This window comes from Bombina bombina, chromosome 3 (genome assembly GCF_027579735.1).
Source record: "Bombina bombina isolate aBomBom1 chromosome 3, aBomBom1.pri, whole genome shotgun sequence".
NCBI lineage: Eukaryota > Metazoa > Chordata > Amphibia > Anura > Bombinatoridae > Bombina > Bombina bombina.
The window spans coordinates 641,865,592-641,890,256 of NC_069501.1; the positions used below are offsets into that span (position 1 = coordinate 641,865,592).

The window sequence follows — 24,665 nt, forward strand, 5'->3', positions numbered from 1 at the left end:
TAGCTTTCTGGCCCCTTCCAGAAAAAAACAACAAATAATGAAGATGATTGACGAAATTCTTTAGTCGCCTGCAAGTAAAACTTCAGGGCACTGACCATGTCCAAGTTATGTAACAGACGCTCCTTCTTAGAAGGATTAGGACACAAAGAAGGAACAATAATTTCCTGATTAATATTTTTGTTGGAAGCAACCTTAGGAAGAAAAACAGGTTTGGTACGTAACACTACCTTATCGGAATGAATAATAAGGTAAGGAAAATCACATTGTAATGCTGAAAGCTCAGAAACTCTGCGAGCAGAAGAAATAGCAACCAAAAATAAATTTTTCCAAGATAACAATTTAATATCTATGGAATGCATAGGTTCAAACGGAACCCCTTGAAGAACCTCAAGAACTAAATTCAAACTCCGAGGAGGAGCAAGAGGTCTAAACACAGGCCTGATTCTAGTCAGAGCCTGACAAAAGGATTGAATATCTGGAATATCTGCCAGACGTTTGTGTAATAGATAAAGCAGAAACCTGTCCCTTTAAGGAACTTGCTGATAACCCTTTCTCCAATCCTTCTTGGAGAAAAGATAAAATCCTAGGAATCCTAATCTTACTCCATGAGTAGCCCTTGGATTCGCACCAATAAAGATATTTGCGCCATATCTTATGGTAAATCTTTCTAGTAACAGGCTTATGTGCCTGGATCAAGGTATCAATGACCGAATCAGAGAACACACGCTTAGATAAAATCAAGCGTTCAATCTCCAAGCAGTCAGCTGCAGAGGAATTAGATTTGGATTATGGAAGGGTCCCTGAATGAGAAGGTCCTGCCTCAATGGAAGCTTCCATGGCAGCAGAGAGGACATGTCTACCAGATCGGCATACAAAGTCCTGCGAGGTCACGCAGGAGCGATGAGAATCACCGAAGCCCTCTCCTGTTTGACCAGAGCAATCACCCGGGGAAGGAGAGCAAACGGCGGAAACACATAAGCTAGGTTGAACGACCAAGGCACTGCCAAGGCATCTATCAGTTCGGCCTGAGGATCCCTGGACCTGGATCCGTATCTCGGGAGCTTGGCTTCTGACGAGATGCCATAAGATCCAGCTCCGGTCTGCCTCATCTGAAAATCATGTTGGTAAAGACCTCCGGATGGAGTTCCCATTCCCCCGGATGAAACGTCTGTCTGCTCAAAAAATCCGCTTCCCAGTTGTCCACTCCTGGGATGTAGATTGCTGACAGATAACAAGAGTGAGCTTCCGCCCACCAAATTATCTTGGATACTTCTATCATCGCTAAGGAACTCCGTGTTCCTCCCTGATGATTGATGTAAGCCACAGTCGTGATGTTGTCTGACTGAAATCGGATTAATTTGGCTGAAGCCAACTGAGGCCAAGCCTGAAGCACATTGAATATTGCTCTCAACTCCAGAATATTGATGGGAAGTAGAGACTCCAACCGAGTCCACACACCCTGAGCCTTCAGGGAATTCCAAACTGCACCCCATCCTAGTAGGCTGGCATCCGTTGTCACTATCACCCATGACGGTCTGCGGAAGCACGTCCCTTGGGACAGATGATACTGTGACAACCACCAAAGAAGAGAATCTCTTGTCTCCTGATCCAGATCTATCTGAGGAGACAAATTTGCTTAATCTCCATTCCACTGTCTGAGCATGCTCAGTTGTAGAGGTCTGAGATGAAAACAAGCAAACGGAATGATATCCATTGACGCCACCATCAATCCAATTACCTCCATGCACTGAGCCACTGATGGCCAAGGATTGGACTGAAGGGCTCGGCATGTATTCAGAATCTTTAACTTTCTGACTTCCGTCAAGAAGATTTTCATGGATATAGAGTCTATTAGAGTTCCCAGGAAAGGAACCGTTGTGTGAGGAATTAGTGTACGTTTTTCTAGATTCACCTTCCACCCGTGAGTCCTTAGAAAGTACAGAACCATGTCGGTATTAGACTTTGTCAGTTGAAAAGATGACACCTGGATCAAAATATCGTCCAGATAAGGTGTCACTGAAATGCCCCACGGTCTGAGAACCGCTAGCTGAGACCCTAAGACCTTCGTGAAGATCCTGGGTGCCGTGGCCAGCCCGAAAGGAAGAGCCACAAACTGAAAATGTTTGTCCAGGAAGGCAAACCTTAGGAACTGGTGATGATCTTTGTGGATAGAAATATGAAGATATGTATCCTTTAAGTCCACGGTAGTCATATATTGACCCTCCTGGATCAATGGAAGAATTGTCAGAATAGTCTCCATCTTGAAGGATGGAACTCTGAGAAACTTGTTTAGACTCTTGAGATCTAAAATGGGTCGGAACGTTCCCTCTTTTTTGGAAACCACAAAAAGATTTGAGTAAAACCCCTGCCCCTGTTTCTGTATTGGAACGGGACAAATTACTCCCATAGTGGAGAGGTCTTTTACTACAACGTATGAACGCCTCTCTTTTTATCTGGTCTACAGACAATCGTGAAAGAAGAAACCTTCCCCTTGGGAAGGAATGTTTGAACTCCAACTGATACCCTTGAGACACGATTTCTAGTGTCCAGGGATCCTGAACGTCTCTTATCCAAGCCTGGACAAGAAGAGAAAGTCTGCCCCCTACTATATCCGGTCCCGGATCGGGGGCCGTCCCTTCATGCTGTTGTTTACCCTTATTCCCAGACTGGCTAGCCCGAAATATCAGAAATGATCTCGTTCAGAGCAGAACTGAACAAGGTCATACTCTTATAAGGAATAGCAAGGAGCTTAGTCTTAGAAGACCCATCCGCAGACCAAAGTTGTAACTATAAGGTCCCACGGGCTAGGGCCAAAAAACCTGAACATTTAGTTGCTAACTTAAAGACCTGTAAAAAGGTGTCTGTAATAAAGGCAATAGCGTTTCATAGCTATCACCTGGTCTAGTTTCTCCTCAAGGAAATCTGACTGAACAACTCAGACAGAATGTCAAATCAGGATTCCACCACTCCCTGGACGGTAACTTAATCAAATATGTGCCCTTATACCATCCTACAGACACAAAGGATGACCTAACAAAAAAAAACAGTTCCAATTTGCGTAAGAAAATTTGTACATAAAAAATTGTACTGTCTCTTTAAAATATAAAAGCGCAACTTATTTCTGTAATGCAGAGCCATAGTAATATTTATATAATATTGCTGGAACCAGACATTGTTAAGAATCTTGAAGCAATGTCTGAACAAGGAACCGCAGAGTACTGCCTTTGGGTAAGCAATAATTGCAGACCCTCTAAGTAGAAAATGTGGAAAGGATTGGCTGGTGACACCAGACTCCTAACCGCTGCATTAGAAGGAGAATACAAAAGAAAAATCAATAAAGGCAAATATGTAACTATCTCTTTAAATTTTAAAAGGATAATATTTTTTCTCTACATTAACTTGCAGAAATAACAAGAGTGAAATACTGAAATCCTCTCATTTCTGTGACCAAAATCATTCAAGCAGTATGTTAACCCCGCTGGAAACATATATTGCTAAGGACATTAGACTAGAGCACCGCATGTGGGAGAAGAAATATTTTTATTTCATGTTCCCTGATAGGTACTAAGCTGCATTATACCTTAAACAGCAGATGTATCAAATAAAAGGGACCCCACCAAAAAAACGGAACTGTCTCTTTAAATGAAAAAAAGGAAAGACATTTTAGAGTAACTTAGTTCCTTCCAAGGCATAATAACGCCACTGACTCTTTAATTAAGAGAGACACCCCATCATCACATGTAAAAATACTAACAATGGGGCAGGGCAGATGGGCTGTGTAATGGGACACTGACAATAGACATAGTGTCTCAAAAAGTACATGCTTTCACCTCCTCTCTGCCTCTAACTTACTCAAGAGACTTTCCCAACTGCGCGAAAAACCTCTCAGCTGTATGTCCTAGCAGAACACAGCCGAGGAGGCATCCGGCGTTTCGGGAGAAAAAAGAGGCAAAGAGCGCACATACAATGGCGCAAAACTCTGCCCATCGTGGCCGTAACAAGCTCAACCTCGTGAAGGCCAAAGGAAGCCCCCGGGAGAACAAGGATTATCCTAATGGCGTGCACACAATGGCGCGTACTGAAGCTCCGCTCATCGTGGGCGTATCAAGCTCTCCTGAGCGGGCAAACATGGCTATAAACAAAATGGAGCCGCCGGGGGTTTAAAAAAATAAAACAAACAGAAGCATAATCGGCTTTTCAATTAGTAACACAAGCCGAAAAGTACAAAAACTCCCTTCTGGCTGCCATCACAGTAATGCACCCATCACGACAAGCCCATGCATGAAGGACACTAAAACAAAAATCCCCCTGTCGGCTGAAAACATTAAACAACAGCCGTAGTGAGCAGGGACTCCAGTATGGAAAGGGACTTAAATAACCCTGTAAATGTAAAACAGGATAAATCATACTCTCCCATCTATGTACCCTTCAAGATCCTATACACTATGTAGGTGTCATAGGATAACCCTCCCTGTCGGCTGTCAATATCAGTTATAAGCCGCTGAGAGTTAACAGAGGATATGTTGCTGAATAAGTACAGAATTGTCTGTGAAAAACTCACCCCCATTCCAGGGATATAACAATATATATAGTTCCTGGTACACATTAGGTAGTGACCTGAAGGAACCCTTACAGAAACAGTACATTTCCCCAGACATGTAAGAGGAATAAAAACATAGTACCCCACACTATGTAAATAGGGAAGCCTTTCCAGAGAGCCTATGATTCCCAGCAACTGAAAGTACAGCCATTTCTGAGGTAACAGGGCCCAGAAAAAACAAAGACTGCACTTACCTCTATGCTGATCGACAGCATGACACGTCTCACAGGAACAAGAGGTCTTCTCCCTCCGGTATTTCTGTGGACACAGAAGGGCCTTAGTTACTAACTGCTAAGACCATAAATCCAGAGGGGCAGCACTGGTATGGAAGGTGCAGTGAGAGAAAAACCCCACCAGTTCCCATTGCCTTAAAGCCACCAAATGCTTCTCTTTTTTGTTCTGAAGAGACTGATCTGGTCTCGGCTACACCCCAGAACAAAGCAGCACTACTTTTAAAATAATAAACTCTTGATTGAAGAATCTATGACTGGGGTGGGAGGGAAGGGAGGAGCTATATATACAGCTCTGCTGTGGTGCTCTTTGCCTCCTCCTGCTGTCCAGGAGGCGATATCCCATAAGTAAGGATGAAATCCGTGGACTCGTCAGATCTTGTAAAATAAATTATAATTATACTCAGAGTGGCCCTCTAGCATCCTTTTCAACTTCTATCCTACAGTAATCCCAGTGCCCCCCTTGCACCTCTAATGCCTTTTATTACCCCCTCAGTAATCCCACCGCCCAGCAGTCGAGCAGTACAGCCCACTTTGAGAACCACTGATCTAAATGACATTTGCATTAAAAATATTTGTTTGGAGGTTTAAAAAATAAAATTATAAAATTTCTGAACCAATTACATAAAACTGTTCATTTAAAAAAAAAATCCCCAAAAAATGCAATATTTTTTTTCTTTTTTTTTTCCCTTTTTTTTAAATGTATTTTTTATTCAATGAAAGAAAAAACTGAGAAATTACAAATTCCATGTTCAATAGGTAATTTACCTACCCCAACACACAAAAAAACAATATACCTCCAAAATGTAAGGTCACAATATAATCCAGTGAAGTATAGCCTTGCTCCACTGGAACTCATTCCCTATTAACAGTATTGCCAAATGCTGGCGACTCTTGGACCAAAACAAAACACAAAAAAAAAAAAAAAAAAAAAAAAGGGAAAGGGAAATAATAATAATAATTCCCTCTCTCGTCAACCACCTAGTCGAACGACCATGTTCTTGGGAGCTGTCCTACCTGTATCTGTTGCTGAAACCACTCAGACTTCTTAAAGGCTACTAGTATTTGCCTCTGGATCGTTACAGGTAGGGATAGAATCATCAATTTCCATTTAGTAAAGAATTGCCGTAATTGTTTGTTATTAGTAATTTTTATATTATACTGGTCGAGTAATATCTGATACTGGGCTTTCCTGAGAAATTCAGATAACTTGAGGTCACCTCCACTCTTCCAATTAGAAAGAATCACATTTCTCCCTACTAATATCATGACGTTCAGAAATTTATGATTAATTTCAGGTTTACTATTGTTATATTGAAATAGAAAAAATATCTCAAGCTGTGAGAACTCCGTCTGGACTCCCAAAACCTTATTACACCAGTAATTAACTTTATTCCAAAATTGCCTCACCTTCGGACATTTCCAGAAGCAATGAAGTAAATCTGCCCTTTCTTGTCTACATTTGGAACATTCTCCTAATACTGTATTGCCCCTCCATTGAGCTATTCGAGCAGGGGAGAGATATGCCATATTCAATAATTTAATATGAGATTTCCACCAGGTAACTAAGGTCGTTGCTTTCATTGCTAACCTAACACTGGCGGCGATCCGCTCTTCTTCTACTGATGATAGCACTTTATCCCATTTCGCAAATAATCCATTCATATGAGTTTCCCCTTGAGTATTAATTAAAATTTTATATACTAGTGAGATTCTATTAGCCCCATCCGTATAAGCTTGAATCACTCTGCCAATTTCCCCCTTATCAATTTCCATCCCTGTTTCGGTTCTTAAATCTCCAATCCAATGGCATACTTGTAGATAGGCATAGAAGGCTGACCTTTCTAAATTATATTTACCTTTCAACTCCTCAAAGGATCTAACTACCAGGCTATTCTCCTGGCATAATTGGCCTAGTGAGTGAAGACCAACTTGTGCCCATCTAGAGAAGACCGACATATTCAACCCTGGCGAAAAGCTTGGGTTTCCTGTAAGTGGGAGAAAAACCGATTTGCGAAAATTAATCTTGGTTGCTATACACACTTTCTGCCACGTCCTGACAACATCTTTAATGGTAACATATTGTAATATATTAGCCGGCAATTTTATTGTTGGAATGTGCAAAATTGCTTTTAGGTCAAAAGGGGCAATCAAATGCGACTCCAGATCATACAGTGTAACATTGCCTTTCTCAGTAATCCAATCTAACGCAAATTTACATACAGCTGCATAGTTATAGATTCTAATATTTGAACATGCAAGGCCACCACACTGCTTTGGGAGTGTTAAAGTTTCGAAAGCTATCCGTGGCTTTTTCCCCCGCCAAATGAAATTATTAAACAACCTCTGTAACTTAAGAATGTCTTTCTTATATAATAGTAATGGAAAATTTTGGAGGAAGTATAGCAATTTAGGAAAAATAATAGTTTTTATGAGCATGATTCTAGCCGAGATACTAAGTGGTAAATTAACCCAGATTTGAGTTTTGTCTTGTGTTTCCTTAATACATTTAGGGAAATTCAGTTTATACCAATCCCTGGGATTCCTACTCAAGCTTAGACCCAAATATTGTATACACGTAGTTTCATGGAACGGGTGGGTTATTGCCTGAGGCGGTTTATGAATCCATAACAATTCCGATTTTTCGTTATTAGTCTTGTAGCCCGAGAAAGATCCAAACAGCCTAAATATCGATAAGACTTGTGGTATGGACTGAGTTGTACTGCTTAAGAATAACAAGAGATCGTCCGCAAAGAGAGAAAGCACCATCTCCTGAGACCCTATTCTAATCCCCTTCAATTCCTGTCTCAAATAGATTGCCAGGGGTTCTAGGGATATATTGAAGAGTAGCGGGGATAATGGGCAACCCTGTCTTGTCCCTCGTCTCAAGGGAAATCTATCTGAAGCTTCCCCGTTTACTATAATTGCTGACAGTGGATTTTTATAAATTCTCTGTATAAATTGGTGGAATGCCCCTGTCAGTCCAAATCTCCCTAATGACTCAAAGAGGTGGTCCCACCCGATCGACTGTAAGGATTGCAAGATCGGGTATAGAATGAGCCGTCTTGTAGACTTTATTTGCAAAGTAGTCCAGGACCAGCTGTACTCTTCTTATATTTTTGACTGGATTACGTCCTGTCATAAATCCTGACTGGTCTGGATGTACTATATAATCTAAACATTTTTTGAGGCGATTGGAAATAATGGCCGTCAACAACTTGTAGTCCTGATTTAGAAGGGAAATAGGTCTGTAAGATGAAGGAGAGCTAGGATCTTTTCCCTTCTTTAAGATCAGGACCACGTTTGAAGCTGTAAACAAAGAGGATTGAGGTTTATTTTCGATATAATAATCATTAAATAATACATGTAAAAGGGGGAGAATTTGGTCTTGTAAAAGTTTGTAAAACTCGGCTGGCAAGGCGTCCGGCCCAGGGGATTTACCTCCTTTTAGATTATTTATGGCATCTGATATCTCTTCTCTTGTAATAGATTCATTCAACATTTGTAAGTCCTGATCTGAAATCTGGGGTATTCTGATCTTCTGCCAAAATTTCTCTTTGTTATCTTGGTCTATTGTACTGGGAGCGTATACCTTTTGATAATATTCGAGGAAGACTTGTCTTATTTCTGAGCTCTTATTAAATCTCGTATTCTGATAATCGATAGCTGAGATAAAGTTTTTCTGTTGTCTATTTTTTACTATTTTAGCTAATATTTTAGCCGAGATGCCTTGGTTCCCTGCAAAAAAAGCTTTTTGCTTCTGATCCTCTTCTACCATCTTTTGTTTGAGGAAAAGATCACGTTCCCCTCTAATCTTTCTATATTTATCCCAATTGAATATAGTTTTATCCTGAATATAGTGTACATATGCATTTTTAAGTGTATTAGCTAGTTGTTCCTCCCTCTGAACCCTTCGTCGCTTAATCCTAATTAAATATGCTTTTATTTCCCCTCTGAGGACCGCCTTTGCAGTTTCCCAGAGGATTTCGGGTTTGCTCAAATAATCTTTGTTGTGTTTAAAAAACTCTCTCCATCTCTCTTGCAGCCATGACCTAAATTTGATATTCTGAACCAAATATTGTGGGGAAAAAAAGCGCGCATTACTACTCCAAGTGGGGGCCCCATGTTGGATCTCCAATGAAATAATAGCATGATCAGATACCTTAATATCTTTAATATCCGATTTTATGTCAGACTTCATCAATTGGCTGGACACTAGAAAAAAATCTATCCTTGAAAAGGATCTGAATGACCTGGACTCGCACGTGTACCCCCTCTGATCTGGGTGTTGAATCCGCCAAACATCCTTTAGTGCCAGTCTCTGGCAGAAATTGTGGAGAATCTTGGTTTCCCTAGTTTTTCTGTCAGCTGATCTACTGTTAAATCTATCTAGGGTATAAGAGAAAGTCATATTATAATCCCCAGCTACTATTATATTTTTCCCAACAAACTGGAAAAGTTTCAGCCCTAACATTTCCCAGAACTCTCTATCTGTTTTGTTTGGACCATAAAGATTACAAAAAACATATGATTTTTTATTTATTGTCATTTCAAGGATTTGATATCTTCCATCTAGGTCGTTATGTGTTGTTAAGATTTGGTAATCTAGATGCTTGTTGAGCAAAATAGCTAGCCCTCTTTTCCTTTGGCTGTAAGGTGTGAATATGACCTCCCCTACCCATTTGGTTTGTAATTTAGCAGCTTCTACCGGTGATAGGTGGGTTTCTTGGATAAAGGCTAAGTCCGGTTTATGGGAGCCCAGAAGCTTTATCATTAATTTCCGCTTAATAGGTGAGGAAATTCCCCCTATATTCCAGGATAGTATATTAAGTTTCTTCATCTCTATTTATCAGGACCTTGCTAGATCTCGGCGAGAGAGGGGAAACAAAAAAAAAAACAAAACAAAAAAAAAAAATGGTCCCGAGTCCCCGCATACCAAATACTAATAGTGCAATATCTAAACTTAACATCCAAATATCTAATGTTTTTAACCAGTCTCAATAATTGTTGGGGAGCCTGTGCTCCCCCCACATTCCCATTTTTCAGTACAATTAGAACCATAAACCATAAAAATAAAAGGAAGAGAATGAGGCAAACATCAAAACAGTCTGGACCTATGGAAAATAATATTTTCAATATTGGAACCAACATCATTCCCACTTATACATATTTCGCCTAGGGCGCTCACTAACATCACTGAACCCCGTTCTTTTGACAATAGGCCTTGACCTCTTCAACTTTCGAGAATGTGAATATGGCGCCATCCTTCTCCAGTACAATTTTAGCCGGATACAATAGTCTAGCCTTCAGGTTGGCATTAATTAGCCTGGAGCAGTATGGCACCATTTCCCTCCGCTTTGTTTGCGTTTCCATCGAAAAGTCTTGAAACAGTAGCAGCTTTGTCTGGCCTATCTTTATTCCATTGTTCTTACGATAGAGTCTTAAAATGTGAAACTTATCTTGAAAATTTAAAAATTTGATTATGACTGGTCTAGGTTTCTGTAGAAAAGTAGAGTTATCACGTATTGGCCCTATTCTGTGCGCTCTCTCCACAGGAATAACTAGATTTTCTATATGACTACCAACTACTTGCGGAAGAGTGGTAGAGGCAAATTTTAGAAGATCGGCATATTCAGCTGTTTCAGGTAGCCCAATAACCCTAAGGTTATTGCGCCGCGACCTATCCTCTAAGTCCTCTAGCTTAGCTTGTAACATATGTATGGTCTTATCTTGTGTCTCATTTATCTGTTCTTGAGTAGAAATCTTATCCTCCATATCGGAAACTCTTGTTTCCAATTCTATGAGTCTAGGGGAAAATTGCTTGACTTCTGCTGATAGGTTACTTATCTCTTGTTTTAAAACATCAAATTGAGGCATTAACAATTCAGATATTTGATTCAATAACGTTGTGGTGTCGATACTACTCAGACTTAAGTCGCTGCAGGCCTCCGGCTCGCTAGGTTTGGTCCTTTTGTCCTTATGTTTAGGTGGCATCGCGGGTGAATTAGGTTTAGAGTGGGACATAAATTTGTCCATGAGTAAGGGAGCAAAAGAGTATTGTTCCAGTTAATTGTGATCAATAAAAATCTTACGAGCTAAAGTGGATTTGTGAAGTGGAAGGAGTCGAGGGAGTGAACAACAAAAAAAAAAAAAAAAAAAAAAGTGAGAAATGGGAGAGTGAAAGTAAGAGGGGGTGAGGCAGCCCAAGAGGGGTGGGGAAACCCAAGAGGGGGGTGGAGTACAAAAGGACCCCCAGAACCAACCCAAGTGACCTTAAATAAGTGTGATTTAACGCGTCACCACCCAAAATCAGGACCTATAATCCAGGACCACCTGAAACAATTGGTCTGAGTGCTTCAGCGACTTTATCTGCCGCCTCTAACTTACTTTTTGGTTCTAGCAATGAGACCTCAACAATGTGCTCCTAGATATAGGAGTATACCATATCCTGGATATAGTGGGCTTCAAACTTACGTAAGTTTGGATTTGCTCTTACTAGACTGGCACCTCCTAGATTTATAACAACCAAAAAGGGGTTAATCCCCAACTAGGCAAATCCCAGTCTTACTAGACTATTTATCTGAGAAAAGCCACAAATAACGGACTTATTTAAGTATCAGAATTCCCTATCTAAATTAGGTTGTTTAAACTCTAGATCTGTGGTCCTTTAGCCATTCTCTGTACAACCTGCTAAAGTTAAATTTAAGCAACTTTTTTTTTTTTTTTTTTTTTCCAATAGGATCCTCAGACTAGTATACGGATTTTTCTCTTTACAAACTTGGACTCACATGAGACATTCGCGGGCCAAATACATGCAAAATGAAAATCACCAGCAGTAGAAATCCATCCCCTGCAAAGCCTGAAAGAGGTTATCTTTTAATTCCATCCACTACCTGTGGTATCTTCTATACTAGACAATGTTAACTAACAATATACTCTATACAGAGAGGATAAAAATCAGTTTAAATGAGGGTGACGTCCACTCAGCTCTATCTAATGGACCTGGACCAGTGGACTATAGCACTTGGGCTCGCGCCCTGATCCTGACCAGCTGCTAGCCCACTGGAGGGGGACTGTCTGTCTCTGAGTCCAAGATAGTTTCTCCCAGAGGCTAGGTATGTTAAAATGTACCACTGTCCCTCTTTCTGACAAGTTTATAGTGGCACCTGCAACTCCCCACTTTTCCGTTCTACACAGATTTTTCCTTCCTCCGTTTGTATCAGCCTGGGCTGTTTTGATTTCCTATAAGAGGCAACCCAACAGATCGGTTAAAGCAAAAAATACTTCTCCAGGTGATAATCAGTTTTCTGATTGTGGTTTAGCCAAACCACGCAGAGATATAAGTTGTTGGTGCTAAAGTCTTAATTGTCTAAAGACCTCCTTAATCTTCAGCCTGAGATTAGAGAAAGCCTGCCTTTCTCCAGTTCCATGTGTTGAAATTAAAGTCTGTATGTAATATTGACAGCCCAGACACTATTTCTTGAATATATCACAGGGGCTTCAATTACAGCGCCAGCTTATTGCCCTAACCTTGGCAGATATAGACAAGATATGAACCTCAGTGTGGTTATTAACAGTAGTCAGTCCCAAGTATATTTCAGACTTCAATATGTCTTTGATAAGTTATCTTGGTTTTTAACTATCGTATTGCATACAAGATAAGAAGTAACTTGGAATATCAGATTGAGGCGGTGTATAATTCTGGGCCAAACTCCGTTCGAACCAAACGTGGAGCCCTCTTTCACTTGCTCAGGATACAATCTTGCTCACGGTAATTTAAGCATAGACAGACAGTGATTATTGCAAGCCGGCATGTTATATGTATTGGTGCTGTTCAGAGAGCCTATTCTGAGCCGTCAGTTTTGTCTCCCTCTAATCAGTGTCAGAGAGAAGTCTCATAGTAGTAGGGAACATAGAGTGTCATTTGTTACGATTCACGGCAAATCTCTTTGCATCAGCTCAGGGGGCCCTTCTAACTGGCTATGCACCTTCGTGCCGTCTATCTTCAGCGTTATACCTCCCTCCTGCGGCTTCTCTGAGTGACCCGGCTTACCTCTGCTGCGGCGCGTCCAACTGCACTGTTCTTCTTCCGGGATAACGTGTGGTCCGCACCGACCTCCGCAGCAGGAATGCAACTTCAGCCGTCCCGGTCAGTCCATAAGCCTATGCTGGCCACTCTACGCCTCTCTATATCGTCGGCGACCCGCAGGTAAGACTCCCAGAGGGTATTGTTGTTGGGCACCTGTGTATTCACGCTGGCTCGCTTCCACTGATACTGCACGGTTTCCTTAGCGTATCTCGGCACTCCCCGCTTGGTGCGTAGACACTTCCACTTGTTCAGTGTCACTCGAGTTCACAATAAAGATAGAGTTCTTCTCCATAGGCTGGAGTGTGTATCTAGGCAAGCCTATCCTGCCGTGCCCTCACCGACAGGGCCATTAGGTATCATTGGCTTCCTGGCGACATGTAGCGCTTCCAAACCCCTTTAGCTCTGGGTCAAGGAAAATATTCGCCTGGGTCTGATGGAGGTTAGCTCTTTCCCACAGAGCGTCGTGCTAGCGCTCCCTCTGCTAGCTCCGCCCTCACAGGAACAAAAATGCAATATTAATAGTAATTAATGAGCTGTCCAGTTCAACTTTATCATTGGCCATGTATACTTTGCTTTTGTGTGAAACTGTTTACTCAATCCAAATAATACCTAATTTAATTAACAAATTTAAATGATGACACAGCTAATGGATTCGAATGTCACAGAAAAGGGAGCCAAAAACAGAGTTTTGAGTTTTAAAGGGACACTGAACCCAAATTTTTTCATTCGTGATTCAGAAAGAGCATGCAATTTTAAACAACTTTCTAATTTACCCATATTATCAAATTTTCTTCATTCTCTTTGTATCTTTATTTCCAATGCAAGAATATAAGTTTAGATGCCGGCCCATTTTTGGTGAACAAACTGGGTTGTTCTTGCTGATTGGTGGATAAATTCATCCACCAATAAAAAAGCGCTATCCACAGTTCTGAACCAAAAAAAAAGCATAGATGCCTTCTTTTTCAAATAAAGATAGCAAGAGAATAAAGAAAAAATGATAATAGGAGTAAATTAGAAAGTTGCTTAAAATTGCATGCTCTATATGAATCAGGAAAGAAAAAAATGTGGGTTCAGTGTCCCTTTAACAGACACAAAAGGAAGAGTGGTATAAACTGGTATTTTAATGCACAAAATTATAATATACGGTATATCTAAAAAAGGCAATATATATCACACGCAATACTGCTACAGAGAATACCATAATTTTTCTAAAAAACATGTATGACTTGGTGAAAATAAAAATTATTTTAGAAATAACAAAAACTGGTCCACCAGAGCAATTATTTTTCCTGTTTGTCTGTCAACCCTTGCATAGCACATACCTCCATGCTTACTAATCATACCAAAGGGAAGGGCTTTAGGATCATAGATACAAACTAGTGGATTATACATGTTTGTGTAATGTGGGTTTTTTTAAGGCAAAGTGGGGTAGGGAGAGCAAAAGCTGTGTATATGGGTGTGTATGTGTGAGTCGGTTTTGTGTAAGAGTGTGTGTGTGAGAGAGAGAGTGGGCATAAGTGTGTGTGTTTGCAAGCGTGTGTTCATGTGAGACAGAGAGGTCCATTTATCAAGCTCCGGATGGAGCTTGAGGGACCGTGTTTCTGGCGAGTCTTTAGACTCGCCAGAAACACAAGTTATGGAGCAGCAGTCTAAAGACCGCTGCTCCATAACCCTGTCCGTCTGCTCTGATGAGGCGGACAGGAATCGCCACAATTCAACCCGATCAAGTACGATCGGGTTGATTGACACCTCCCTGCTGGCGGCTGATTGGCCACGAATCTGCAGGGGGGCGGCGTTGCACCAGCAGCTCTTGTGAGCTGCTGGTGCAATGCTGAATACGGAGAGCGCATCGCTCTCCGCATTCAGCAATGTCTGTCGGACCTGATCTGCGTTGTAGAATCAGGTCCAACTGACATTTGGTAAATCGGCCTCAGAGTGTGTGTATGTGTGTGAGTGCGTGCGTGTGAGCAGGTGGGGAGAGTGTGTATGTGTGCGACAGTATGTGCGTGAGAGAGTGTGTCAGTGTTGAACCTCATTATGTCTGACTATTTCTATTAGGGGCTTGGAGAAGGACAAGCCCTTCTCCAAGCCGACCCTAGGAATCAAAGTTCAATTCAAGTTGTATCTCCTCTCTGCACACCATGCCAAAATGTTTTCCACACATTGTGGTAGATGTGTGTGATAAAAGGCTTTCTAGCTTGGATAAAGGCTTTAGTCACCTTTTCAAACAAACCCCTGTTAGACATGATAAAGCGTTCAATCATCAAGCAGTCAAAGCTTGAATCTTGAGGTCATGATAAAAGAAGGGGCCGAGAGAGTGAAGTAATGCCACTAAGTGAGGCATTACAATGAGGTCTGTGAGGCCAAACGGAGCAACCATAATCACTGCAAGTTCCTGTTTTATTCTGGCTATGACTTTTAATAGCTAAACAAAAAGAAGTAAGATGTAACCAACTGTAACAATGAAAGAACCACTATGATATCCACCAGAGCTGATTGAGGATCCCAAGACCTGGAACAATAGTGGGGGATCTTGTGAATCAAGCAAGAGACCATGAAAACTATCTCTGGCAAACCCCAATGTCTCACATACTGGTCAAATGCCTCCTTATGCTGAGACAACTCCCATGGGTGAATGAGCTGACATTTGAAAAAAGTCTGTCTCCCATTTGTGGACTCCCAGAATGTAGAAGGCTGAAATCAGGGACTGACACCTCCTTTATTGCCAAGCAACTTTGAGCTCCTCGATGATTGATTTACTGTGATACTGTCTAACTGGAATTGGATGATCGGTTCTTGCTGGAGGCTGGGCCAACTCTATAAAGCCCTGAAAATTGCACTGAATACAAGAATATTGATTGGTAACTTCCCCTCCTGAGGAGACCAAACATCTTGCACCTCAAAGACCTCCCCCCCTTTAATTCTGTAGGCTAGCATCTATTATAATTAACATCCAGGCGGCTGAAGAAAGGAGTCCCCTTGAACAACTGACTGGCGAGCCAATCTAAAAGGATCTTCTGAGATTGGTCACTGTCTCAGAAAATCCACTGCAGTAGAAGAGACAGCTGCAGGGGTCTCTGATGAAACCTGGCAAATGGCACTGCATCTGAAGCAGCCATCATCAGACCCACAACTTCCAGCCATTGAGCTTCTACAGTAAGCAAAGGGTGTTCAAGATTGTAAGACCATAAGACTGCTGCTCCTTAACTTGTCTGCCACCTTTTAGGTGGCGGACTGCAATCTTCCCGATCCGATCGGGATGATTGACACCCCTGCTGGTGGCCGATTGACCACAAATGTGCAGGGGTCGGCTTTGCACAAGCATTTTACAAGAAATTTTTGTGCAATGTTAAATGACGACAGCATATGCTGTCGGCATTTAGCAAGGTCGGGCAGACATGATTCGCTACAGCGAATCATGTCCACTCGCCGCCTTGTTAAATTGACCCCTTTGTGTGAATGAACTCCATTTTGAAAATGGGGACCTTCAGAAATTTGTTTAGAGACTTTAGATTCAGACTAGGACAAAATACCCTTCTCTTTTGGAACCAAAAAGAGATTGTAGTAGAAATGCTGGCCCTGTTCTGTTGAAGAAACCAGAATAATAACTCATTTTCATTCTAGATCAGCTAGCTACACAGGATAGCACATTCCAGGCCTATATTGGATATCAGGCTACAAGGCTGAGCATAAGAGGAAACACAGCCTTCAATTTGGCAGACAAAACAAAAGAAACGCCAGGCTTGTTCCATTTATCAATCCTCTAAGTAACTGGCTTAACAGGAGTGGGAGAATCATCCACATAACATCATGTAACATGTCCCATAACAATCCACGTATTTGCTTTAGCCTGAAATTAAAAGACACATTATCCCTCATAACATCAGGGGGTCCTGAGATTCAGATTACTTATCTCCAGAAGAGAAATTGACTTTTTCAAATGCACCTCTTTTAACTAAAGGGAAACTGGACTGGACTCCCTGCAGGGAAGTAGCAAACTAGCATCTACGTTTATCTGAGGGTCGTATAGCAGTCATCAGATAGCTGTGTGAATATATTCCTCAAATGTGGGGTATAGTTTATTAGAGCCCACAGGAGGACAGCCTTGATAGCCAACAAACCCCTAACCACTCTGACCCTTAGGCAGGGCAGCAAACCCCTAAGATATTATATAAATATATATATATATATACACACACACCCATACCTACATACATACGTGCACAGGTGTAATATAATTGGCTTATATGATTGGCAGATCAACCTTCCTATCTTCCACTTGTACCTATTTGCTCTATTATAATAGATTCAGGCAATAGGGAGGATAAGATATTATAAAGGCACAAGCAAAGCTACATATCACATCAAGGAAGAAGATTAAGCACAGTTAGCAAAATAAAGGCACACAGTATAACTGGTTAACCACAGAGGGTAGACATTTAAACACACCAGCCCCAAAGAACTGCAATAAATGACATTAGAGAATTAAAAAGGACATAGTACCAGAATAGCAGCTAGTATCAGTCTGAGGAAGGGGGTGAAAGCCCGAAACATCACATGGAATAAAGGTGACATTTATAATTCCTGGTGAGTGCATCCTTTGTTGAACTTTTAACTACTTAATTTTTTAGAAGCACCCTGGCCTTTAGTGCTTGCCATTACCCATTTATATATATATATATATATATACACATACACAAATACACACTGTGCGGTCCCTTTATTAGGTACAGCTACCTAGTAGCATATTGAGCCTCCTTTAGCCTCCTTCAAAACAGCCTTAATTTGTCTAGGCATGGATTCAAGAAGATGTTGGAAACACTGTGGAGGTAGTGTGTACCATGCAAACATGAGTGTGTCACGCAACTCTTGGAGATTCGACTGAGGTGCAGGCCTGCAGCGAATAGCCCTTTCCAGCTCATCCCAAAGATGTTCAATAGGATTGAGATCCAGGGACTGAGTGGGCCACTGCAGCAAAGAAAAGTCATTCTCATGTTCCAGGAATTATCTCATAGTGATGCGGGCTTTGTGCATCGGTGCATTATCCTGCTGGAGGTAATCATATGTCTGAGGATAAACTGTCAACATGAACGGATGAACTTGGTCAGCAACAATGTTTATGTACGCTGGGGCACTCAGACGTGAATCTAGTGGTATCAATGGACCCAATGTGTGCCAGGAAAATATTCCCCACACCATAACACCGCCCGCACCACCTTGCACACTTTTAATCAGTTTAATTACAATAGGGGGTGGGGGGAAACAGAGTAACCATAATCAGGAGACCTATGTAATATTATAAGTGTTTGTAAGATAAATCTTAATATAGAAAATCAAGGCTTCCTGCCACAGATTCAGAGACAGAGAACAACTAACAAAGTAATTGTAATAGGGTATACAATTGAGTATAGATAGCTCTAATCTGCATATAGAATAATGACTCTGCTAGGTAGAGGTAGTTAATTAAACGATATAAAGTGAAAAAGTTAAGTTCATTCACACTAGAATCTTTATTGGAAAATGTCAAAAAAAAGAAGAAAATTCATACATAAGCTCAGATTAAAAACACTTAAACCAAAGTGAATTATTGACCTCCCATATAAGTTATTTAAACTTGAGTGAATAAAGTTGAATTATCACAGCCAGCAGAAAAAAGATCTATATCAACTAAGCCCTTACAATCCGAGGGCTAATATTAAATTATCTTTACCATTGTAAGCTAACTGCTTAGCTGGAATATCCCAATAAATTGGTAGGGAATATTTCTTATAACATTGGTAAGCAAATTAAAAAAACGGAGAGACAGAGCTTCTCCAAGAGACCCCTCACGCGCGTTTCACGAACATTATCTCATAGTGATGCAAGCTTTGTGCACCGGTGCATTATCCTGCTGGAAGTAACCATATGCCTGAGGATAAACTGTCAACATGAACGGATGAACTTGGTCAGCAACAATGTTTACGTACACTCGGGCATTCAGTCGTGAATCTAGGGGTATCAATGGACCCAATGTGTGCCAGGAAAATATTCCCCACACCATAACACCGCCTGCACCCCCTTGCACACTTTTAATCAGACATGAAGGCCCATGGAATCATGCTGTTTTCACCAAATTTAGAACCTTCCATCAACATCACGCACTAAGAACTTTGACTTGTCAGACCAAGCAACCTTTTTCTAGTCTTCGATGGTCCAGTGCTAGTATTGTTGTGCCCACAAAAGGTGTGCTCTCTTGTTCTTCTCTGATAAAAACAGCACCCACCCTACGTGCCCACCAGCTGTTGTTGTTGGTGCGCCTAGTGGTGCGTTGTGATATGTTTTTCTCTGCACCAATGTTGAATTCTGATGTGATTTGCGAAATTGTGGCCTGTCTGTTTGCTTGCACAAGTCTAGCCATCCTCCTCTGACCTCTCTCATCAACAAGCAATTTTCTTCTACAGGACTGCCATTGACTGGATGTTTTTTGATCATTGCTCCATTCTCGACACACCCTTGAAACTGTAATATGTGAAAAGTTCTCTCTCTCTCTCTCTCTCTCTATATATATATATATATATATATTATATTGTATATGAAATGAAGAATACTCTTACCATCTCTAGGGACCAGTTTCTGAACACTTAAAGGTACATTTCAGTCAAAATTTAAATGCACATAGATGAATATAAACATATTTGCAATATACATGTATTGGCAAAATGCTTCTAGTAAAAGTTAGCAGTGTTTTAGAGTTAGTATTTTTCTCTGCACCGACATGTGAAGCATAGATAGATATTCTCAGTACACCAGAATTTTAAATACTACAGCTGTAGGGCTTGTATCATGTCAGCAATTAACAAATTGAGTCATTACCAGATGATAAAAGCACCTTAGGCACTCTGAGCAAATGCTGTGTTTAAAATGCTGGTGCACGGCGCATACTTAAATACATATTTGAAACAGCTATACTAGACACATTTTTGCTACTACATGTACATTGCAAAAATACTCCTATTCAAAACTAAAATGCACCCATGTGCATTTCAATTTTGGCAAGAATGTTGCTTTAAGATGGCCAACAAAATGGCACAAAAAAAGAAGTGAAAAAGAAATGCCTGGAAGGCTGTTAATGTGCCAAAACTGCTGTTCTTAACCCCTTGTGTGCTATTCTTAAACCAACAGGCGCATTCAAATATGCCAAAAAAAAGTGCTCAAAAGTGCATATGAATGTGTGTGATATCCCTTTGCTATATGAATCATGAGTACATGTTCACTCTAATAGCTACTTGGTTGTGGAAGGTATAAATGTAGGTCTTCCTCTACCCAGCACCGCAGCTCCAGGAGACTGCATCCAATACTAGGAACCATACAAGGCAGTACATTCACAGTGGCAAGGACCTTAAAAGAACAGCACACTGTAGACCAGAGGATTGGCAGATGCATCCGCATATCACCTGGAAGACCTGTCACATTTCCACACTGGGAGAGGATTGTTTACCACTTGGCTAAACTACTTTTCACTCCTCTGTTCATTCAGCACTACTGAGGAGGATAATGAGTGTCAGACAGGTTAGACAAAGTGAAGTTATTAGCACTTCTAAATTCATCTTCTCCATCTGAAGGGGGAAAAAAATGACTGAAGTATTACAGAGTAGGTGGGACAAAAGCTCTGGAATATAAGAGTGTTTTTGTCTCCTCCTAGTGGACTGGAGTGTAATCCCACATATGATGATCTTGTAGACACTCTTAAGAAAGATATTAACAGATCCATTTATCTAATTTACAAAAATTAATTTGCATATCTTAGTGATCACATTTCATATTTGTCTAAGAAAGACAAAGGGCTTGATTAAAAGTGACGCTATTGGTACACTACTTACTATTTAACCTCAAGGAATCCTTAGCACACAATTTGCATTGCTTTGAAAGTTTATCTAAACACTTATTTTGCACACCCTTATGTGGAGATGCACACGAGTGATCGTCAATCGCAACTTTGAATAAATGGTTAAACCCTCTGCAGAGATCAATCATATAGCAACTTAAAGGTATTGTTCATTTGCTAAGAAAAAAAGAAAAGCATTTTAATTCCAAAGTAATTTGAATCTTTAAGTAGTTTTGCGACATGCACCTGCAATTCAGGAAACAACTATTTGGTCCCAAAGTGCTGTCAGACCCATTTTATTGCTATACAAACACACACACACAAATACATAATACATGCAGTTTATACTTACTTGTCACAAAAAAATTCTTTGTAAATGTACAGCTATCGAAAGCTGCTATTTTCTCCTGAAGAACCACCACAAGAACCCTGTAATTAAAAACAAAGTTTTATTTATTATTCTTTTTAAATATGGAAATGAAAAATGGGCAAACGAAAAACAAGGCAGACAGCCAAACAGCAGAGGAAAATATAAAAGTAACTGTAAATATTCTGTTCAGCCATTGTGGTATTTGTGGCTAATAAAATGTGTAACTTATGTAATTAAATAAAAGCAATAACGTGTATATTTTGCCTAGGACTATTTAAAAAAGCCCCAAATTACTAATCTAATAAGACATGACATTATTATAGTGAAAAATACTAACAGATTGATAACAGATAAAGTAGATCTATTATTTAAACACACACACATATTTTATATATACACTACACATATTCAAATCAAGTAAACTGTTTCCCCCATTACCATAAGTGCCCAATGTTCAAAGCATTCTCATAATATCGCTATGTTCTAAAGGTATCCGCTTAGCAATCGACATTGCAAGTGAAATGTTATAAAGGGATGTAATCACTGTTTGAAGGTAGTCTCACAGAGGCATTTTAGTTCACTTCACTGTGGGAAGAGAGGGTTGTCTGTCATCGCAGAATGTGCAGCGAAGGTTTAATGTAAATGAATCCTTTACAGAGTGTGGAATGAAAATGCAATTTACATGTGTACTGAAATTCTTATTGTGGATATACTTGCATGTACAGTGGTTATTGAAAAGAATCACCCCCTTGAAAATAATCACCTTTGTTGCTTTGCAAATTACCATCTAGGAGCAGTCTCTTTTTGCCCAATTGTGCTTTTCACAGAGGAGAACTTTCCTGAAGTTTATCAGTCTGATCCCGCCTAGCAAGGTCAGTCCAGCCCCAAAATACCAGGCAATCCTCCTCTGAACAAGGAACATGGCAACCCTAGACAGCCATTTCGGCCTTCATTGGGCCTCATCAGTGGGTTGCAGCCATATTCCTCTAATTACACCTCTGGTTTCCCCCATCACCCTTAGGGAGACTTCTCCAGGATGCACAAACCCAGTAAACTGACATGCACAGATGAGGCGATGTGCACAAACTCAAAGATTTACTTACCCATAGGCACCCAACTACTGGATATCTTCAAACTGGGATCCAGTAGATAGCTAAACCAGTGCTGAAACAAAACAGCAGAGGATATGGAATAGCAGTATACTGGTGAACCAACAGGAGGCGGCTAAGGACAGGTTCCTGTGAAACCTGTGGAAGGCTTGTGACTAACTCCCATAGGGTGTAATTATGCCACTACCACATAATACCAATATATCCCTCCGTCTAACAGCAGCATTTTGAGGGAAATGGCCCTCTCACAGAAGAATATCAGAAGCACCTTCATTCTTCACCTTTCTCCAGTGAAGGCAAAGACAAAACTAGTTTCTAGTAAGGTGGGAGGGGTTTTATAGAGCTCTTGGGGTTGGGAATCTTTGCCTCCTCCTAGTGGCCTGGAAGAGTAATTCCCAGGAGTAATGGATTGTGGACTCTCACCACCTGTATGAAAGAAAAGTTTTTACATTTTAGCGTTTTCTTTTTAGGAACAAGATTTCATGTACAGATATTAATATCCGACAGAAGACAGTGGTCACAAGTTTTTCAACTTAAAAAAGTGTGTTTCCTAAACATTGCACTAAGTAAACCATGTTTTTAAAAGAAGACCATTTTTAACGTTTTATTTATTCATTGGCTACGATCATGCAAAACTGTAAGTTCACACTGTACAGAATGGGTTTAGTTCTAATATTATGGTTGCACTGTACCAAATGTGTTTACTTTAAATAACAGCTGACCACAGCAGATCTAGCAGGACATACATTTCACTAACTGACTTGTGACAAAGATGGCTTCCTATGACAGAGTCACGTGTAAAGTCTATGAGTTCTTCAGTGTGATCCATTGTATTGCCAGTGGTTTGTCTATGAAGATATTTCATCGCTGCTGAATTGTATGCACCTGTTAGCAAATGGTGTCGCTGAAACCACTGAACTCAATAATTAGTAAGGGTGTCCACATACTTCTGACCATATAGTGTGATAGTGTGTATGTATACCCATATATATATATATATATATATATATATATATATACACACAAACACACACATATATATATATATATATACACAAAACACATACATAACAGACAGATACAGGTATATAGATATATACTGAATTACATATTAAATTTGGAAGATATGTCAATCTGAAGTTAATATCAATTTTAGAAGTGATGATTCATTCTTGCCATTTTTGAGATCTACAATTTTGCTTACTGGCCTGGCCACAAACACAGATACACAAGCGAGGACATGGAAGTTGTTTTCCATTGCTGTTACATTTCCCAAAAAGCTATGTAATTGAAATTTATTTTTAAACTCTGCTACTGCAGGAAAAAGCATAATAATATCAAGCTACAGTATATCCATTTTTGTGTAGGAACTACTATATTTTCCCAGCAAATGCAAGACAAAGCAAGCTACTATTATTTTTTTTGTTAAATATGCATTTCCTGTACGTAAAATAGAACAATTTGTACTTTGCAAAACGTGATTTTATTATTATTATTATTATTATTTTTGGCTTTTAGTCCATATAGCAAAAAATAAATGTCCTTATGTTTTTATACCTCTCCTGGGAGTGATTCATCAAGTTCTGCTAATATGACTGTTCCGGCTGTAACTACATTAGAAAGGCAAGTGAATCAACCCTTCCATTCTGCATTTCCCTTGGCATTTCCCATTTCCTCAAAGTCATATGTGAACTGATAACTCTAATGCCTGGTGACCTTGCATTCATCTACCACTATACATTAACATGCAATGTTGTCTTTGCAGGAATACTTAAATATAGAAGAAGAGTATTTCTGAACAGAAACTTATGGAATTATGTCTAAAAATAAACAAAAGTTAATTGAGGGAAAGGGAAATATAATTTCACAGCAGCCTAACATCACTAAAAAAAATCCAAAAACCTTCTAATTAGAGGTGTCTTATTCCGTTATCAAGTTTTACGCATTTGAGCCAGCCCTATAAGATAATAAGTTTCTATTGAGTGTGTCAATGAAGCTGTGGAGATATGGGCAAAAAGACCACCATAGTACAATGATATGGGCAAAAAGACCACCACAGTACAGGGTTCCCTCAAGTAGCCCTAAAAAGGCAAATTCAGTTGTATTATTCCCTTAACTAGATGTATCAAAGCTTTTTTTTTTCTTTTTTCAAACAAGCTGCTACTGCTATTTAGTCTATTGTATCTAAATATATAAATAATTATACAAAAAAAAAATCAGCCAATGAGCTTCTATTCAATGGACCACTTGTGCAAAAGCATATACCTTCTGTATAATAAATAGCTTTAATGTAACCTTTTTTCATGCAAAAAAATATTTTAACGTGTGTAAACAATGCTATTTCCTATTAAGATGGCCAGATTTCCCATACACCAATTCAGGACACCTCATAAATTTTGAAAT

The 24,665-nt window shown here is 40.1% G+C and overlaps 1 protein-coding gene across 2 annotated transcripts in view; it reads right to left on the reverse strand.

Moving 5' to 3' along the window:
• BCAS3 (BCAS3 microtubule associated cell migration factor) overlaps positions 1-24,665 on the reverse strand; it is a 2,220,355-nt gene that overhangs the window by 1,697,590 nt on the left and 498,100 nt on the right. For both annotated transcript variants that reach the window (XM_053707348.1, XM_053707349.1), the window contains exon 9: positions 21,136-21,212. In XM_053707348.1, coding sequence (XP_053563323.1) covers positions 21,136-21,212 — 77 coding nt within the window. The remainder of the gene's footprint in view (positions 1-21,135; positions 21,213-24,665) is intronic.